Source organism: Heptranchias perlo, chromosome 3 (assembly GCF_035084215.1).
Source record: "Heptranchias perlo isolate sHepPer1 chromosome 3, sHepPer1.hap1, whole genome shotgun sequence".
NCBI classification, from domain to species: domain Eukaryota; kingdom Metazoa; phylum Chordata; class Chondrichthyes; order Hexanchiformes; family Hexanchidae; genus Heptranchias; species Heptranchias perlo.
The window spans coordinates 85,571,207-85,590,510 of record NC_090327.1 but is presented as its reverse complement, the minus strand read 5'-3'; the positions used below and the strand labels follow the sequence as shown (position 1 = coordinate 85,590,510).

Sequence of the window (19,304 nt, the reverse complement as noted above, 5' to 3'; positions counted from 1 at the left end):
TGCTCCAGGCTAAAACAACTACAATTTGTATTCACACTAAATACAACGAAACATGGAGAAATAGGCAATGAGTATAAAAATTAGATTAGGATAATACTCCAAGCACATATGGCAATAGTCATGTACATACAAAACAAAGTACAGTAAAGCATGAATCTGCTATGGCTGCTTTATTCTCTCGTAGGCTTAAAGCCCAAATCCATCAAACACTGCTCTTTCTCCCGCTCTCATTTAACATAGACAACTCTTTTGAGTGCCTGGTCAGATGCTATTTCGGTGAACTTGAGCAGCAGAAACCTCCAGTTTATCAGCCCAAATTCTCCTTGATCTTAAAATGTCAGATCAGAGGAACAATATTTTGACATATAACGAAGATTCAATAGCTCAATGTTCTAAAATTAAATACAGTGTAAAAAAAACTTGCATCATAATATAAACTCTTTTAAAAAGTATCTGATGCGGAACTTCAACAAGGATATTTCTTTATCTGCAAGAACGGTTGTCTCTTGTGTAATGTAGAAATTTATACTTCACACTACCATCTTAATTACAGCACAACAACTTGCATTGATATAGTACCTTTAACGTAGAAAAAGTCCCAAGGCACAATTAGACAAAAATAAACCCTAAGAAAAAGATATTAGGGCAACTAAAAGCTTGGTCAAAGAAATGGTTTTGAATGAGGACCTTAAAGGGAGGTGGAGACGCGGAAGGGTTTACAAAGGTAATTTCAGAGCATGAGGCCTAGACAGCTGAAGATACGTCCACCAATGATGTGGTGAAGGGAATCGGGTGCACAAAAGGCCAGAATCAGAACAGAGTGTTCGGTGGGGCTGAAGGAGTTTACAGAAATAGGGTGGGGCAAGGTCATGAAGGGATTTAAACACAAGGATGAAAATTTTAATGTAAAGGCATTGGTGGACTGGGAGCAAATGTAGGTCAGCAAAGATAGAGGTAATTGGGACTTTGTGCAGGATAGGATACACTTTGCAGAGTTATGGATGAGCTGAAATTTAGGGACAGTATTTGATGGAAGGCCATTGCTGGAATAGTCAACTAAAGAGGTGACAAAGACATACCTGAGTGTTTCAGCAGCAGATGAACTGAGGCTAAGTCAGGTGATGTTACAGAGGTGAATGTACGTGGTCTCTATGATAGAATATGGGGTCGGAAGCTCAGCTCGGGGAGATAGAGACAGTGGCCATGGAGGGAAATGGAATCGGTGGCAAAGATATAGAATATGTGGTGGGGGCTAAAGACGATAACTTTGGTCTTCCCAATGTTTACTGGAGGAAATTATGGCTCATCCAAAACTCGATATCGAACAAGTAGTCTGATGATACAGAGGCAGTGGAACAGTCGAGAGAGGTGGTGAAGAGATAGAGCTGGATGTCCTCCATGTACATGTGGGAGTTGACCCCATGTAGGTGAGGAAAAGGAGGGGGCCAGGGACAGATCCATGGGGGACTCCAGAGGTAATGGTACTGGGTAAGAAAGAAGGCTTTTGCTAGAGATACTCTGGCTATGATTGGACAGGTAAGAGTGGAACCAAATGAAGTCAATCCCACTGAATTAGACAACAGAGGAGAGGTATTGGAGGAGGATGTTGTGGTCAACTCTGTCAAAGGTCGCGAAGGATGAAGTGCGATAATGCACCATAGTCACAGAGGATGTCATTTGAGACAGAAACCTGATCAGAGAGATTCAAACATGGAGTTGTGGGCATGGATTTGGGAGGTAACAACATGTTCAAAGATTTTGAAGAGGAAAGGAAAGTTGTCGATGAAGCAGTAGTTTGCAAGGATAAAGAGGTTAAGGGTGGGCCAGAAGTGCGTTCTCCGCCACATTGGATGGAGCTGCTCTGTAGACATCCTAGGCGGCGCTGAAACAATTCAAGGATTTCATTTTAATATTATAATAAGGGTTCTAGGCTAGCTGTAGGACCCTTTTGTGAAATTGGTCTGCCCTGGCACTTGACACGCCTCTTGATAAACTTGCCCAGCAACTCATGGCATTAAGTGAGCAAGGACCCTTCAGTAGCACCATTTAAAGGGCTCATCCCTCTATATGGGTTAGTTGCTAGTTTTTCCTCTTGGGCTGCTAATTAACTTCTCGACTATTTTTTGGCTATTTTCTGCATTCCACAAGTGAATTCTGATTTCTGAGTACAACTTTGTGCTGGTGCTGGACTGAGTCAATCTGTCTTGGAAACAATTTATTCTATAGGTGGTCTGGTAGGTTTGTCTTTGGAGCTGGAAGGGGGAGCAGCAAAGAAAAGAAGACAGCAGGAAATGCTGGGAGAAGAGGGATGTGGAGAAGGGCCATATGAACAGGCACGTGCAGCATGGTCCATCTCCTGAGCACCCATATTCGGCTATGAACTAATTTCTAGGCCAATGGGTAGAATTAAGGGATAGCAAAGGATTGTCTACGGACCTCCTGATAGTAGCAATGAAGTGGGTGGGGGTGGGGGAGTGGTGTATAAATACTCAGATTAGGGAAGCATGTAGCCAAAATCATGTGATTATAATGGGAGATTTTAATTTTCACATAGACCGGCTTCAGTGGAAATGAAAGTCGGGCATTGTGTAAAACGGGCTGCCGATTCGCTATTGCCTATTTTGCAGTTTCACTGAAGACCAATTTCAGCCCCCGGTATCTTCCCATTTAATCTTTTCTTGAGCATTTGATAATATTTTTAATTTAATAAAAATCGATGCTTGGTGCTGCTGTTGGTTAAAGTGTACTTCCATCTCTGGGACCAGCTTTGAATCCAGTCTAGACTAATGGGATGAGTTCCCTCTCATCACTGGCTTTAGCAGTCCTAAAAATGAGTTTGGGCTGTCACAACAGTAGTCCATGCACACAACGGCTCATAATTGAACACTAATTGCCACTAAATTAGATGTCCCACTCAGAGGCCAAAAGGATGACCAAGGTGGCAAATAGTTGGCTCTGGTGCAGCAGGGGATGCTTTCTGTGGCTGAGGATTTTTAAAAGAACAGTGGAGTCTGAGCCAGCAGCTTCTCCACAACCACTGTCGAGACAGCAGGAGGTGTGATTCACGTCATGGCGAGCTGGATCATGCTGTTTTTTCCTCCACACCAGATTGTCGTTGATGTTAATTTGAGTCTTTTTTTCTAATACACATTTTAATTAACAAATTGTGAGTGAAGGGTGTTGGGGAATATTTGGCCGCTGAGTAACTGTGGCTGTGAGGGTAGGTAAGTAATGTACCCAAGGCCATTCTGAACTAGCTGCTCAGAGGTTTGCAAGAGTGGCCCCAAGATGACTGTTCCTCTGACCTTTCTTATTTCCTTCTCGGAAGGAATGTGGCCTTCATTTGATACTTCCCAGAATTCTCATTAAGGACCTCGTGCAACTCAAAATGGCACATTCAGTAGAGTGGATGATTTTAACTGTGCTCCATTACTCTGCATACATTACACTGTTGCCCCACTTTCATTTAGAAATAGTTTTCAGGACAAAAACATATTTATCTTTACAAAGGCAGGGAAGCCTTGGGCACAGGATCTTTCTGTCATAAAATTTGCTGTTAGAGGTTAGTGGACAATATGTTCTTCATTCTAGCACCTACTAAAATTACTGACCCAAGAAGTTAAATTATCAAGCAAAGAAAACTCATTGTTACATAACTGACAGTTATAAAAAGGAGTTTAAATGATAAGTAGGTGTGTATAAAATAAAACTGTTGCAGAAAAATCCAGTGCTGCGTAAATGTTAAACTTTAATTTTGTTAAATTATACTTTTTGTACTGATAGCAGAAACGGGGAAGGAACGAGGGAGAGTTAATCATACCACTGGCACTGCTGGCGGATTCTGTTTCAGTGCATGGTTTCCTTTTCAAATGAGCAAGTTCACGTACATTTATGTAGATGGTTGAGGATTTTGAAAAAATTGTGGTTATCTTTTCCTATTGGTATCACAATTTTTTTCTCCACGGAAAAATTATTAACTTTATTGAGGTCTGTTTAATTTTCCTGCTTCTTAGTGTTCTTTCTACACTGATAAATCTCTCTTTTTGGGCAGAAACGTGCAAGGGGACAGGTTCTCTTTGACAAAGTCTGTGGGCAGCTCAACCTTCTGGAAAAGGATTACTTTGGTTTGACATTTCGGGACTCTGAAAATCAAAAGGTAAGTGTTGATAGTTAAACGTTTCATCTATTTTGCAGGGGCAATCCTGACACTTTGCTGATGTTGCATCTGTGCTGTTTTGTGAACTATATTTTCCTCTGTTCACTGACTTTACTGGAAGATTAGAGTTGAGTTAAAGCAGGGAACACTGCTTTATGCGTGTGTCTACGTTTTTTTGCAGAAAATATTGAACCGAGGAAAATATAGGCCTCATGGTTAATTTATAGACCAGTTTCATTACACAACTTGAATTAATGTGAAGTGGTTTTGGGTGTGAGTCACTTGGACAATAAATGTAATTAGGTGGTCTCTCATCACTTCAGCTTTACATCCACTGCAGTATAACCACATCCACATGCAAAGCAAAGTTTAAAATGTTCCCAGGTGATCCTTTGGACTCATCAAGAACTTAAACTTTGTTTTTACTATTAGCACAGATCTGACAGGTTAGTGGGAGGAGTTAAGCTATCTTATAATAATTTCAAAATAAATTTAGGAAAGAGAAAATACAAATAACAGCTAATAATATTTATGGTGCAGTGTCCTTAATGAATATACATGTTTGACATGTCTTCTTGAACAAGAACTCAGCAAAATGAGTGAATTGCCCACATCCCAGCTGGGCTTGGAGGCCGAGAGTGGAAAAATTACCTCACTCATTATTGGAACAATAGTGCATTACTAGCTCTGGGAATAGTATACTAATTGTAATCTTGGCAGGAAGTCACCAAATCTTTCAATATTGATCCAGGTGTAATTGCATTGTATGTTATTTACTGTGGCCTAAAGAGGTTACCTAGGATTTGAAACCAGACAGTGATTAGAGCAGATTGTCTGGAGTTCCATCAGAGTGTGAGAGGTAGCCCAGCAGTGGCCAGCATGAGAAAAGCAATCTTCAACTGAGGCCAGTTATGTTGCAAGATCTTCAGCACATAGGGTTCTGCGGCAATCTTAATACCCGACAGCTGATAAGGCACTCATTGGACCCTCTTCTTGAATGATTGTAGCTTAGGAATAAGATCAGAAGATGTGAATCCTCATCTACATGCTCTCTCGCATCCAGGGGCTATCAGAAGGAACATAATGCACCACAAAATATAACACAGTATTATATGGTGTGGTTCATATCCTGTACTTCATTAGATTTGGCAATTAAACTCCATCCATGACAACTGTCTAGGTTTGACGTGCAGTCCAGGCTGTTGCCCAATGCCTCTCCTGGGCTCCTATCTCCTGCTGCTCTAAATCATACTCTGCACACAGGGTCAGCATTTATTTTGTGTTCAGGAACCTCTGAGTGAGCAGAAGGAAAGAGAGTGGCAGTCTGAACTGAGGGTAGGGAAGGAAGGTTGGTGCCAGCATGAACTGGGAGTGGCAGAGGGCAAATGGATGGGAGGGGGGAGGAAAAAGAGTGAGAACTGAAACTAGGGAGTTTGGAAGAGGCTATGAGAGCCAGGTGAATTGAGGAGGTTGACAGAGAAGAGTGCCAGCATAAACCTAGGAGGGTTGGAAAGGGAGAGATTGTCTTTGAATTGGGTGGCAGGTTCGATGGAGTACGATGTCTCTGTGAACTTTCTCTGGAGGGGGTGGGGCCTCTGTGAACTAGCTGGTGGTGGGGGAGCAGTGGAAAAGGGACAGTGCATGATGAGGTAGCTTTATGGGGAAGCTAGGTCTAGTTGATCTCTTGAAAACCCAATTGTCAATTTGATTTTTAATCTTAAAAGGAAAAATATCATTTGTGAAGTGTAAAATTGGTTAACGTTAACATGAATGCAACAACCATTTTTAATGTAAAAAATCAAATTCTTCATGGGGAGCATATCCCCTAGAAATGCGCCATCAATTGGTGTAAGGAGCAGCATTTGAAAGAAGTGTGTACAATTTAAATTTGCTGCCTACTGCCCAGTCTTTTTTCAATAAGACTGAGTTTGAATCCCCTATTTGTCCTAAACAATTTTTAAAATAAGAAAATGAAAGAAAGATAAGATCATTCCTCACTAGTAATAGTGCATCTGCTGCTACTGGGAGGAGAATGTTTTATATATAAAGAAAAATAATTCATCCTCAAAATGTCAGAGTAGTTTTCAATAAAATTGAGCAAAAGTCACTTCCTTTCCGATTTAAAAAAAAATGCAATATCCATGTACATTGTAGCTTCCAGAATATTGCAAAATGCAACAAATAAACTGTCAAAAATCAACATTTCTCAGGGGCATTTTACAGCTTAATTTAAGAGCTGCGCCCCACTGCACTTTGTGTGATTTCTTGTTTTCACATGTCATAGACTTACATTTAGAACTGTGTTTGAGATATCAATTTTTTGGGGGCTCCGCCAACTTTTGCTAGTTTCTGAGCTTCGCATGTGAGAAACACAAATATTGTCCCCTAAGGTTATGGTCCCAGGCCAACCATAATGTCTCCATTTCAACTCCATATTTTGTAAATTGGGATTAAACACAAGTATTTTCTTCTTTTCATTTCCCATGAATTCAAAACTTCTTGCCTTCCTCAGTCATCCCTTCCTTCTAGAATCTATCTGATCTTGATGTCACCTAATCATTGGATATTGAATTACCTCATTTAGTCACTTATCCTTGTCAGTCTTACTGGTGTCCTCCACAATGTGTCTTGACCTTCATGATTTCTCAATAAAGGAAGTATTGTTTTCACTAATTGTGACTTGAATTGGGGGGTACCTATTTGCAGCTTGGGTGTTTGCCATCTGCATTAAACTGATTGTTTCATTTTGAGGTAAATGGTAAGAAAATACCTGATTGATGTGTAGTGCATTAGGTTCTTTAGATTCCAGACTATATTTGTAAAATTAAAATTATTAAAATGGTGTATTTCAGAACTGGTTGGACCCTGCCAAGGAAATCAAAAAGCAAATCCGAAGTAAGTGCATTTTACTAATGACTTGAAATGCAGGTCACATATAATGACGGATGAGAGGTAACACGCAGAAGTAGCTTTCTATTCTACCAGGATAGAAACATAGAAAATAGGAGCAGGTGTAGACCATTCGGCCCTTCGAGCCTGCTCTGCCATTCAGTATGATCATGGCTGATCCTCTATCCTAATACCATATTCCCGCTCTCTCCCCACACCCCTTGATGCCTTTTGTGTCTAGAAATCTATCTAGCTCCTTCTTAAATATATTCAGTGACTTGGCCTCCACAGCCTTCTGTGGTAGAGAATTCCACAGGTTCACCACCCTCTGAGTGAAGAAATTTCTCCTCATCTCAGTCCTAAATGTCCTACCCCATATCCTGAGACTGTGACCCCTCGTTCTGGATACCGCAGCCAGGGGAAACATCCTCCCTGCATCCAGTCTGTCTAGCCCTGTCAGAATTTTATATGTTTCAATGAGATCCCCTCTCATCTAAATTCGAGTGAATACAGGCCGAATCGACCCAATCTCTCTTCATACGACAGTCCTGCCATCCCAGGAATCAGACTGGTGAACCTTTGCTGCACTCCCTCCATGGCAAGTATATCCTTTCTTAAGTAAGGAGACCAAAACTGCACACAATACTCCAGGTGTGGTCTCACCAAGGCCCTGTATAACTGCAGTAAGACATCCTTGCTCCTATACTCAAATCCTCTTGCAGTGAAGGCCAACATACCATTTGCCTTACTAACTGGTGTACAAGGACACCCAGGTCCCTTTGTGTATCAACATGTCCCAATCTATCACCATTTAAATAATACTCTGCCTTTCTGTTTTTCCTTCTGAAGTGGATAACTTCACATTTATCCACATTATACTGCATCTGCCATGTGTTTGCCCACTTACTCAACTTGTCTAAATCGCCTTGAAGCCTCTTTGCATCCTCCTCACCTCTCGATCCCACCTAGTTTTGTTGTCGTCAGCAAACTTGGAAATATTACATTTGGTTCCCTCATCCAAATCATTGATATATATTGTGAATAGCTGGGGCCCAAGCACTGATCCCTGCGGTACCCCACTAGTCACTGCCTGCCACCCCAAAAAAGACCCATTTATTCCTACTCTTTGTTTCCTGTCTGTTAACCAATTTTCAATCCATGCCAGTATATTACCACCAATCCCATGTGCTTTAATTTTGCACACTAACCTCTTTATCAAAGGCCTTCTGAAAATCCAAATAAACCACATCCACTGGCTCTCCCCTATCTATTCTACCAGTTACATCCTCAAATAATTCCAGTAGGTTTGTCAAACATGATTTCCCTTTCATAAATCCATGTTGACTTTGTCTAATCCCGTTGATATTTTCTAAGTGTCCTGTTATCACATCCTTTATAATAGACTCTAGCATTTTCCCTACTACTGATATTAGGCTAACCGGTCTGTAGTTCTCTGTTTTCTCTCCCTCCTTTTTTAAATAGTGGGGTTACATTTACCACCCTCCAATCTGCAGGAACTGTTCCATAATCTATAGAATTTTGGAAGATGACAACTAATACATCCACTGTTTCCATGGCTACCTCTTTTAGTACTCTGGGATGCAGATTATCAGGTCCTAGGGATTCATCGGCTTTCAGTCCCATTAATTTTTCCAGCACTTTTTTTTACTAATATTAATTTCCTTTAATTCCTCTTTCTCACTAGTCCCTTGGTTCCCTAGCATTTATAATGTTCCCCATTAGAAATTCTCCTGTTTCTGACTGTAAGGGACCTACATTTGTCTTCACTAATCTTTTTCTTTTTACATAACTGGATATTGTTTACATTCACATTTTGTTGGGGCGTTCAACAATAAAAGCAGCTTTCAAAGGGTTTTTATCTTTTGCTTATTTCATTTTTTCAGTTAATGCTTTTGTTTCTATAAAAGTTTATAGCATTCAAAAGATAAAATGCCTGGTATATTCTCTTACAAAAGACAGCAGCTACTGAATAATGTTTTTCTGTCTGCTATATTGAAATTATGATTGCCTTTTAATCCCAGGCCTGGTTGGTTATTAGGAAGCTGCTGAAGCAGGAATGGATGAAATGCTAAATGAGCATAATTATCACGATGCAGCAAACCCACGCAAGCATTATTCAGATAGGTCTGCAAAATAATTAGGGAAAGGGAGAGAGAGAATGCTTGGGAAATTACACAAAAAGGGAATTGTATGTAATCAAAATTACTGTGATAAAATGTTTTTTTAAATTGTAAGTCCTTATAGAACCATAGAACGGTTACAGCACAGAGGGCGGCCATTCAACCCATCGAGCCTGTGATGGCAATTTATTATTTTTGATGGAATTTTCAGGAAGCAACATGGCAGTGACATCAAACAAGATGCCAGACTCACCGTGGTCCCATTATGAGACCTGTTGTTGTGGATCCTGTTTGCATTCACTGTTGTCCATTCTTTTGTAATTTCATACCACAGTAGCTCTATACTCTTGCTTAGAAGTGTAACTTTAATCAATCTTAAACTGAGATTCAAACGCCACATCTTATCCATCACTAAGAGCTCTTGTTCCAACTTCTAAACAACAATTGCCTTCACCCCTATGTTAGGGGTGAAAATAATCAAGAAGGCTAATGGAATGTTGGCCTTTATATCTGGAGGATTAGAGTACAAGGGGGCAGAAGTTATGCTGCAGCTATACAAAACCCTGGTTAGACCACACCTGGAGTACTGTGAGCAGTTCTGGGCACCGCAGCTTCGGAAGGACATATTGGCCTTGGAGGGAGTGCAGCGTCGGTTTACTAGAATGATACCCGGACTTCAAGGGTTAAGTTACGAGGAGAGATTACACAAATTGGGGTTGTATTCTCTGGAGTTTCGAAGGTTATGGGGTGATCTGATCGAAGTTTATAAGATATTAAGGGGAACAGATAGGGTGGATGGAGAGAAACTATTTCCGCTGGTTGGGGATTTTAGGAGTAGAGGGCAGAGTCTAAAAATTAGAGCCAGAACTTTCAGGAGTGAGATTAGAAAACATTTCTACATACAAAGGGTTGTAGAAGTTTGGAACTCTCTTCCGCAAACAGCAATTGATACTAGCTCAATTGCTAAATTTAAATGTGAGATAGATAGCTTTTTTTGGCAACCAAAGGTATTAAGGGATATGGGCCAAAGGCAGGGATATGGAGTTAGATCACAGATCAGCCATGATCTTATCAAATGGTGGAGCAGGCACGAGGGGCTGAATGGCCTACTCCTGTTCCTATGTTCCTATGCTGCTGAAACTCTCATCAATGCCTGTCACCCGTAGGCTTAACTTTTCCTATGTTCTCCTTGCAGGCCTCCCAAACTCCAACTAATCCAACTCTATCCTGCAATAAGTCTTGCTTACCTCTAAATCCTCTCTTTGCTGACCTAAACTGGTTCCCAGTCCCTCAACACATTGATTACAAAATCCTCATCCTCATTATCAAATCCCTTCATGGTCTCATTCCACCCAACCTTTGCACCACCTCCATCCCTATGTACCAGCTCACACCTGGTCTTCTTCTGACATTGGCCTCTTGTACCTCTCTTCTGCTCCAACATTGAATTTACAAGAACTCAATCATACAGGTCATAGCAGTTAGTGCAACACCATTATATTTATAGAATTAAAACTTTGATCATGCTTGCCTAATGTTTTAGTGGTTAATTGCACCATTTGATGTGTTGCTGAGCCACAAAGACCAGGGAGGTTCCCCGCTTCAATTTCTGTTTCGATCCATAATCTTAGATGGGGCAATGCTGGGGATGCTAAAATTAGCCTCCAGTAGGGAGGGGAAAACAGCCATAATTCAGTGGCATTGCAAATGTGCACATGTTGAGTGTGCACAGCGGTGATACCCAAAAATTGAATAACCTACCAGCACTACAGTGTCAACAGTGATGTCCATGCTCACACATGAAGAATAGTTACTTGGGTGAGTATCAGAGTGCGTCACGTGCCTGTGGAACTCGGAGAATGGCTGCATCATAAAAGGCATGAGCACTTGGCAGGCCTATGAAGTGGATGGTGCTGTGGAGCATTGCTCCGTAGACCCTTTTAGCTTTGGGAGAACTCAAAAGTATCTCTTTCAACTTCAATACCATTTTATATACAAGAAAAACTATGTATTCAATAATTGACCAGGGGCAATGCTGTGGGCAGTATAGTAGTGTATATTACGATGATCTGGACTCTGCTATAAGATTTGCAATATCAAAATTTACAGATAATACAAAAGTAGGGAGCAAGGTTAATAGTGAACAGGACTGCAAGCAGTTTAGGAAGAGACAGACGGGTTAGTAGTTTGGGCAGGTAACTGTCAGATGAAACTTAATGTGGAGAAATGTGAGGTGATAAATTTGGGAAGGGAGAACGATGTGAGGAAATAGACACTAAATGGTAAAATTTTAAAAGGAGTAGAAGAACAGCGATACCTAGGGATCCCAGATAGACAAATCTTTAAAAATGAGGGGTCAAGGTGTTACAGCTTTTTTTTATAGTATGTGGGATCCTGAATTTTGAAAACAGAGGCATAGGGCCCGATATTAGGAGGGTAACGCGCCCAGTAAAATCGGTGGGTTTGGCACGCGATCGTAAGTAAATTGAAGCCACTTACCTTGGCTTCCGGGTTTCGCGCTAGAAAGCTGCGCAGTGGGCGGACTGCGCACCCGCATCATAAGCTGTCAGCTGGAGGAGCCCTATTTAAAGGGGCAGTCCTCCACTGACTGATGCTGCAGAAAATAGGCAAAGTTACAGCATGGAGCAGCCCAGGGGGAAGGCTGCTCCCAGGTTTAATGATGCCTCACTCCAGGTCTTACTGGATGGGGTGAGGAGGAGGGAGATCTCCCACCCGGCGGACAGGAGGAAGTGGCCTGCCTCTGCCACCATGAAGGCCTGGCTCGAGGTGGCAGAGGAGGTCACCAGCACCACCAACATATCACGCACCTGCATACAGTGCAGGAGGCGCTTCAGTGACCTAACCAGGGCATGCCAAAGTGAGTACTCTTACTCATTCCCCTACACTCCGTCTGCCACATCACCGCCCCACCCCACATCTCCTTCTGCACTGCCAACACTACTCTATCACATCACTCCTCACACCCACTGAACCCTCATCCTCATCTTACCTGCACTTCCTCACCTCCCCAGTACTCATCCCACCACTACCACTCAACCCAATCCTCATACAATCTCATGGCTCTTTCTCATACTCACCCTCTCATGCATCTCTTTCATGGTCAGCCTCACCCCACCTGCCACTACCTGTGCTGCAGCCTCAGGGCATACATCACGTATGTGTAGTAGGAAAAGTAAGGCAAATGTGTCGTGAGCATGAAGGGGATGCACAAGGGTGTTTGAGGGTTTGTCATGGTTTTTACTTATATTTGATTTCTGATCAACTCACATTACGTATTATATTGTCACCACTACTGCCACGATTTGGCCATTCTTGACTGGCTTGTGCAATAATGCCCTTTCATGAGGTTCTCCATGAACACCCTTGATGCCAACCATTGGGTCACCCTACAGTGGGTGTATGTGTAGTTGCACGACTATTTTGTGCATGTGCCTGTTGCGCAGCACTGTGTTGTGTAGCTCCACGTGGCGGAGGTGGATGGCATGCCTGGCGAGGCTGGTGATGTTGCTCGTCCTCCAATGGAGTGATGAATGCAGCTATGGAACCACCCCTCCCCCCCATCCTGACGGTGTGAGTGTGAGGGGGTCCGCAAAGTAGGTAAATGTGTTTGGACAGCAGAGTTTAGGATATGGTGTAATAATTTGGAGTGTGGAGACAATGGTGTGGCAGGCAAAACTTTGTCTGAGGTGACAGAGTGCCCTGCTGCAATGAATGAGGTATTGCCCCCAACTGTCAAGGAATCTTCTGCATCTCCCAATGGCTGCTGACTGAAACACATCTGCAACAACAGGGAGTGTTTCCCACAGCCTGGGAAACACACTGAGGAGAGTCCAAAATCACATCCCTGCTAAGATCTCCAACTAATGAGGTCTGTCAACGACCTCAAGTACCTCCCTAACTATCTAAACTGTCATCCCGCCGGCTTTAATTGCCGTTGGGAGTTCCGCATGAGGGGGCTGCGCGCGCACCGATTCGCATCATTGGGGAACCCGGAAATGGGCGAGTTGGAGCCAGGCTCCGGACCTGCTCCAGGATTCCCCAATTTTAGGAACTACCCCCCCCCCCCCCCCCCCCCCCCACAAACAACGAACGCACCCACTCGGCCATCCTAAAATTGACCCCATAGAGTTCAACAGCAGAGGTACTGTTAAACATATACAAGTCATTAGTTAAGCTGCAGCTAAAATATTGTGCTCAGCTTTGGGTGCCCTACTTTAGGAAGATTCTCAAAGCCGTGGATCAGGTGCAGAAGAGATTTAATAAGATATCACCAGGGATGGGAGACGACAGAACTGCTCCCCTTTTCACTAGAACAGAGAAAATTAAGAGTTGATCTATTGGAACTGTTCAAACTGATGAGTACGGTAGCATAGTGGTTATGTTACTGGGCTAGTCATCCAGAGGCCTGGACTAAAATCCAGAGTCATGAGTTCAAATCCTGCCACGGCAGCTGGCGAATTTAAATTCAATTAATTAATTAAATTCAATTAATTAAATAAAAATCTGGAATTAAAATACTAGTATCAGTAATGATGGCCATGAAACTACCGGATTGTCGTAAAAACCCATCTGGTTCACTAATGTCCTTTAGGGAAGGAAGCCTGCCGCCCTTACCCGGTCTGGCCAATATGTGACTCCAGACCCACAGCAATGTGGTTGATTCTTAATTGCCCTCTGAAATGGCCTAGCAAGCCACTCAGTTGTAAAATCTCGCTACGAAAAGTCATAAGAATAAAACCGGACGGACCACCCGGCATCGGACCACGAGGCACCGGACACGACAACGGCAAAACACCAAGCCCAGTCGACCCTGCAAGGTCCTCCTTACTAACATCTGGGGACTTGTGCCAAAATTGGGAGAGCTGTCCCACAGACTAGTCAAGCAACAGCCTGACATAGCCATACTCACACAATCATATCTTTCAGCCAACGTCCCAGACTCTTCCATCACCATCCCTGGGTATGTCCTGTCCCACCGGCAGGACAGACCCACCAGAGGTGGCGGTACAGTGATATACAGTCAGGAGGGAGTGGCCCTGGGAGTCCTCAACATTGACTCTGGACCCCATGAAATCTCATGGCATCAGGTCAAACATGGGCAAGGAAACCTCCTGCTGATTACCACCTACCGTCCTCCCTCAGCTAATGAATCAGTCCTCCTCCATGTTGAACACCTCTTGGAGGAAGCACTGAGGGTAGCAAGGGCACAAAATGTACTCTGGGTGGGGGACTTCAATGTCCATCACCAAGAGTGGCTCGGTAGCACCACTACTGACCGAGCTGGCCGAGTCCTGAAGGACAAAGCTTCTAGACTGGGCCTGCGGCAGGTGGTGAGCGAACCAACACGAGGGAAAAACTTACTTGACCTCGTCCTCACCAATCTACCTGTCGCAAATGCATCTGTCCATGACAGTATTGGTAGGAGTGACCACCGCACAGTCCTCGTGGAGATGAAGTCCCGTCTTCGCACTGAGGACACCATCCAACGTGTTGTGTGGCACTACCACCGTGCTAAATGGGATAGATTCAGAACAGATCTAGCAGCTCAAAACTGGGCATCCATAAGGCACTGTGGGCCATCAGCAGCAGCAGAATTGTATTCCAGCACAATCTGTAACCTCATGGCCCGGCATATTCCTCACTCCACCATTACCAACAAGCCAGGGGATCAACCCTGGTTCAATGAGGAGTGTAGAAGAGCATGCCAGGAGCAGCACCAGGCGTAACTAAAAATGAGGTGCCAACCTGGTGAAGCTACAACTCAGGACTACATGCATGCTAAACAGCGGAAGCAACATGCTATAGACAGAGCTAAGCGATTCCACAACCAACGGATCAGATCAAAGCTCTGCAGTCCTGCCACATCCAGTCGTGAATGGTGGTGGACAATTAAACAACTAACGGGAGGAGGAGGCTCTGCAAACATCCCCATTCTCAATGATGGCGGAGTCCAGCACGTGAGTGCAAAAGACAAGGCTGAAGCGTTTGCAACCATCTTCAGCCAGAAGTGCCGAGTGGATAATCCATCTCAGCCTCCTCCCGATATCCCCACCATCACGGAAGCCAGTCTTCGGCCAATTCGATTCACTCCATGTGATATCAAGAAACGGCTGAGTGCACTGGATACAGCAAAGGCTATGGGCCCCGACAACATCCCAGCTGTAGTGCTGAAGACTTGTGCTCCAGAACTAGCTGCGCCTCTAGCCAAGCTGTTCCAGTACAGCTACAACACTGGCATCCACCCGACAATGTGGAAAATTGCCCAGGTATGTCCTGTCCACAAAAAGCAGGACAAATCCAATCCGGCCAATTACCGCCCCATCAGTCTACTCTCAATCATCAGCAAAGTGATGGAAGGTGTCGTCGACAGTGCTATCAAGCGGCACTTACTCACCAATAACCTGCTCACCGATGCTCAGTTTGGGTTCCGCCAGGACCACTCGGCTCCAGACCTCATTACAGCCTTGGTCCAAACATGGACAAAAGAGCTGAATTCCAGAGGTGAGGTGAGAGTGACTGCCCTTGACATCAAGGCAGCATTTGACCGAGTGTGGCACCAAGGAGCCCTGGTAAAATTGAAGTCAATGGGAATCAGGGGGAAAACTCTCCAGTGGCTGGAGTCATACCTAGCACAAAGGAAGATGGTAGTGGTTGTTGGAGGCCAATCATCTCAGCCCCAGGGCATTGCTGCAGGAGTTCCTCAGGGCAGTGTCCTAGGCCCAACCATCTTCAGCTGCTTCATCAATGACCTTCCCTCCATCATAAGGTCAGAAATGGGGATGTTCGCTGATGACTGCACAGTGTACAGTTCCATTCGCAACCCCTCAGATAATGAAGCAGTCCGAGCCTGCATGCAGCAAGACCTGGACAACATCCAGGCTTGGGCTCATAAGTGGCAAGTAACATTCGCGCCAGATAAGTGCCAGGCAATGACCATCTCCAACAAGAGAGAGTCTAACCACCTCCCCTTGACATTCAACGGCATTACCATCGCCGAATCCCCCACCATCAACATCCTGGGGGTCACCATTGACCAGAAACTTAACTGGACCAGCCATATAAATACCGTGGCTACGAGAGCAGGTCAGAGGCTGGGTATTCTGCGGCGAGTGACTCACCTCCTGACTCCCCAAAGCCTTTCCACCATCTACAAGGCACAAGTCAGGAGTATGATGGAATACTCTCCACTTGCCTGGATGAGTGCAGCTCCAACAACACTCAAGAAGCTCGACACCATCCAAGATAAAGCAGCCCGCTTGATTGGCACCCCATCCACCACCCTAAACATTCACTCCCTTCACCACCGGCGCACTGTGGCTGCAGTGTGCACCATCCACAGGATGCACTGCAGCAACTCGCCAAGGCTTCTTCGACAGCACCTCCCAAACCCGCGACCTCTACCACCTAGAAGGACAAGGGCAGCAGGCGCATGGGAACAACACCACCTGCACGTTCCCCTCCAAGTCACACACCATCCCGACTTGGAAATATATCGCCGTTCCTTCATTGTCGCTGGGTCAAAATCCTGGAACTCCCTTCCTAACAGCACTATGGGAGAACCGTCACCACACGGACTGCAGCGGTTCAAGAAGGCGGCTCACCACCACCTTCTCGAGGGCAATTAGGGATGGGCAATAAATGCCGGCCTTGCCAGCGACGCCCACATCCCGTGAACGAATAAAAAAAAATTTTTTTAAAATCTTTATAGATGCTGATTGACCTGCTGTGTATTCTAGCATTTTCTGTTTTTATTTCAACTTTAGAGCATCTGTAGCTTTTTTTGCTTTTTATAAATCTTCCTTTAATGATACTTATTCCAAATGGAATTTATATCAATCAAATCTTTGTAATTTCAGTGGTTCCTCTCATCCTGGCCACTACAACAACAACAGCTTGCATTTATATAGCGCCTTTAACGTAGTAAAAAGTTTCAAGGTGCTACACAGGAGCGTTTTGAAACAAAATATGACACCAAGCCACAAAAGGAGATATTAGGACAGGAGACCAAAAGCTTGGTCAAAGAGGTAGGTTTTAAGGAGCATCTTAAAGGAGGAGAGAGAGGCAGAGAGGTTAAGGGAGGGAATTCCAGAGCTTGGGGTCTAGGCAGCTGAAGGCACGGCCACCAATGGTGGAGTGATTAAAATCGATGATTCATAAGGGGCAAGAATTGGAGGAGCGCAGAGATCTCGGAGGGTTGTAGGGCTGGAGGAGGTTACAGAGGTAGGGAGGGGTGATGCCATGAAAGGATTAGTATATACCGATGACATACTGGCTTGTTGTACAAACATCAGACTTTTAATTTGTTGTACTCTGTTACATTGCCAATGTAGGCAGATTGAAATTATGAAACTATTTTGTTGCAGTTGAACTGTTATTTTGCCATTCTAGGTGCACAACCAAAATTAGCCCTAAGTCAGCACAATATTGGAGGCAGCCATCTCATGACTTAAGAGGTGAAGTCACTCTGTGATACTGCAGATCTCTTGGTCTTCCATCACCCCCCTTTGCCTGTCAAACTAATTATGATGCTAAGAGTCATAATCAGACAAATTTGTGGCTCCAGTTACTCCATTGAACAGCTGGCCACTCATAAGAAAGCAGATGAAAACAAACAGATGACATTTTCTTAAAGAAGTGTTTACAATTACTATTGAAATCAAAACTTATACTTACTTGACTTCAGCCATGGTTGTGTTTGTCCAATATAGAGCTTCCTTGCAGAGGGTAAAGTAAAACTGTAGGTAAATAAGAATTTGCTTATTTAACACAATGTAAACTGACAGCACTGTATATTACTTTTTTGTGCCAAATAGTCCTCTAGGCTTGACTACTATTTTACAAATAGATCATGTACACAATTTTGAGAGAATGATATACTACAGGAATTCAGTGACACAGAATGATTCCACAAAGAAAGGATTATGAGACTGTAAAGTGTCCTTCTATCTACTGCTCATGTGATTAATGACTCTTAACACCACAAGGCAGATGCATGTGTGGGAAAAATGCACTAAATGCTGTTAAGTTGATATTCACATTTACTGTAGAGATAGTTAAAGGCAAACAGTGAAAGAGTTTGTAATTTATTTGTTAGGATTCTCATTTATCATTTTAAAATTGATATTCTTTAAATCAAAAAACCCTGGATTTTTTTTGTACTGGAAAAGATAGCCCTTGTAGAATTTTTTTTATTGTTTAAAAACTAAGAAATTTAAATCATTTTGCTTTTGTTTAGTGTTTGAATAATGATTTGTTTCCATATAGGTGGTTTGTGGCAGTTTTCATTCAATGTAAAGTTTTACCCGCCGGATCCTGCCCAGCTATCTGAGGACATTACCAGGTGAGTGAAATAATGTTTCCTTTAGTACCTGCAGTTGAAACTTGTATGGTCAAAATTTGTCACATGTTTTGTAAACCCTCTTCCTCAAGACTTCTCCATTCAAAAGAGCATGAGAGTGCATGCCATGTCTGTAAGCATCCTGTAGTATCACAGCAGAAGATTGCATCTCAATGAAACTCCTAATGATTATTCCATCATAGTTATTTTCAATTAAAATTAACAATATTCACCAAAATAAATCAGTTCTGCAGAAACCATCCAAGCCAAATATGGGTGGATAGACTTATTTTTTTAAATGGAAGTAAACTAATCATAGGATATAAAATGGTAATTTAAAAATGTTTTTTAATTGCTAATGTCACAAAGCCTAACCCACGAGAGTGAAGAATGATTGAACAACAATTTGCATTTGTATAGTACCCCTCACATACAAGAGTGTCTCGAGGGGGAATAGAGAATTTGGAACAGGAGAGAAAAAATTGAAAGTGATAGGAGGAGTGGTGATCCAATAGCATGGTTGAAGAAATGAGTTTTGGAGAAACCTTTGAAGGAAGGGAGAGAGGTAGCGAGACAAAATGATATTGGAGAGAGCTTGAGCAAGCAGGGTGTAGTGATTGAAATGATTTTTTTTTACTTAAATGTGCAGTGTGCCTGAACTGATTGAGTCACAATATTAGCATTCACCAATAATCTGCCAATGCTAAACTTTCCTTTACATAACTGATTGCAAGTGGAGTTACATCCTTGCCACCCTGCT

At 43.2% G+C, this 19,304-nt stretch overlaps 1 protein-coding gene across 14 annotated transcripts in view; it reads left to right on the top strand.

The window, feature by feature from the left end:
* Nucleotides 1-19,304, top strand: part of epb41l3a (erythrocyte membrane protein band 4.1-like 3a) — a 210,532-nt gene that overhangs the window by 94,628 nt on the left and 96,600 nt on the right. For all 14 annotated transcript variants that reach the window (XM_067980708.1, XM_067980719.1, XM_067980706.1 and 11 more), the window contains 3 exons: nucleotides 4,052-4,156; nucleotides 7,009-7,051; nucleotides 18,472-18,547. In XM_067980708.1, the coding sequence (XP_067836809.1) occupies nucleotides 4,052-4,156; nucleotides 7,009-7,051; nucleotides 18,472-18,547 (224 nt within the window). The remainder of the gene's footprint in view (nucleotides 1-4,051; nucleotides 4,157-7,008; nucleotides 7,052-18,471; nucleotides 18,548-19,304) is intronic.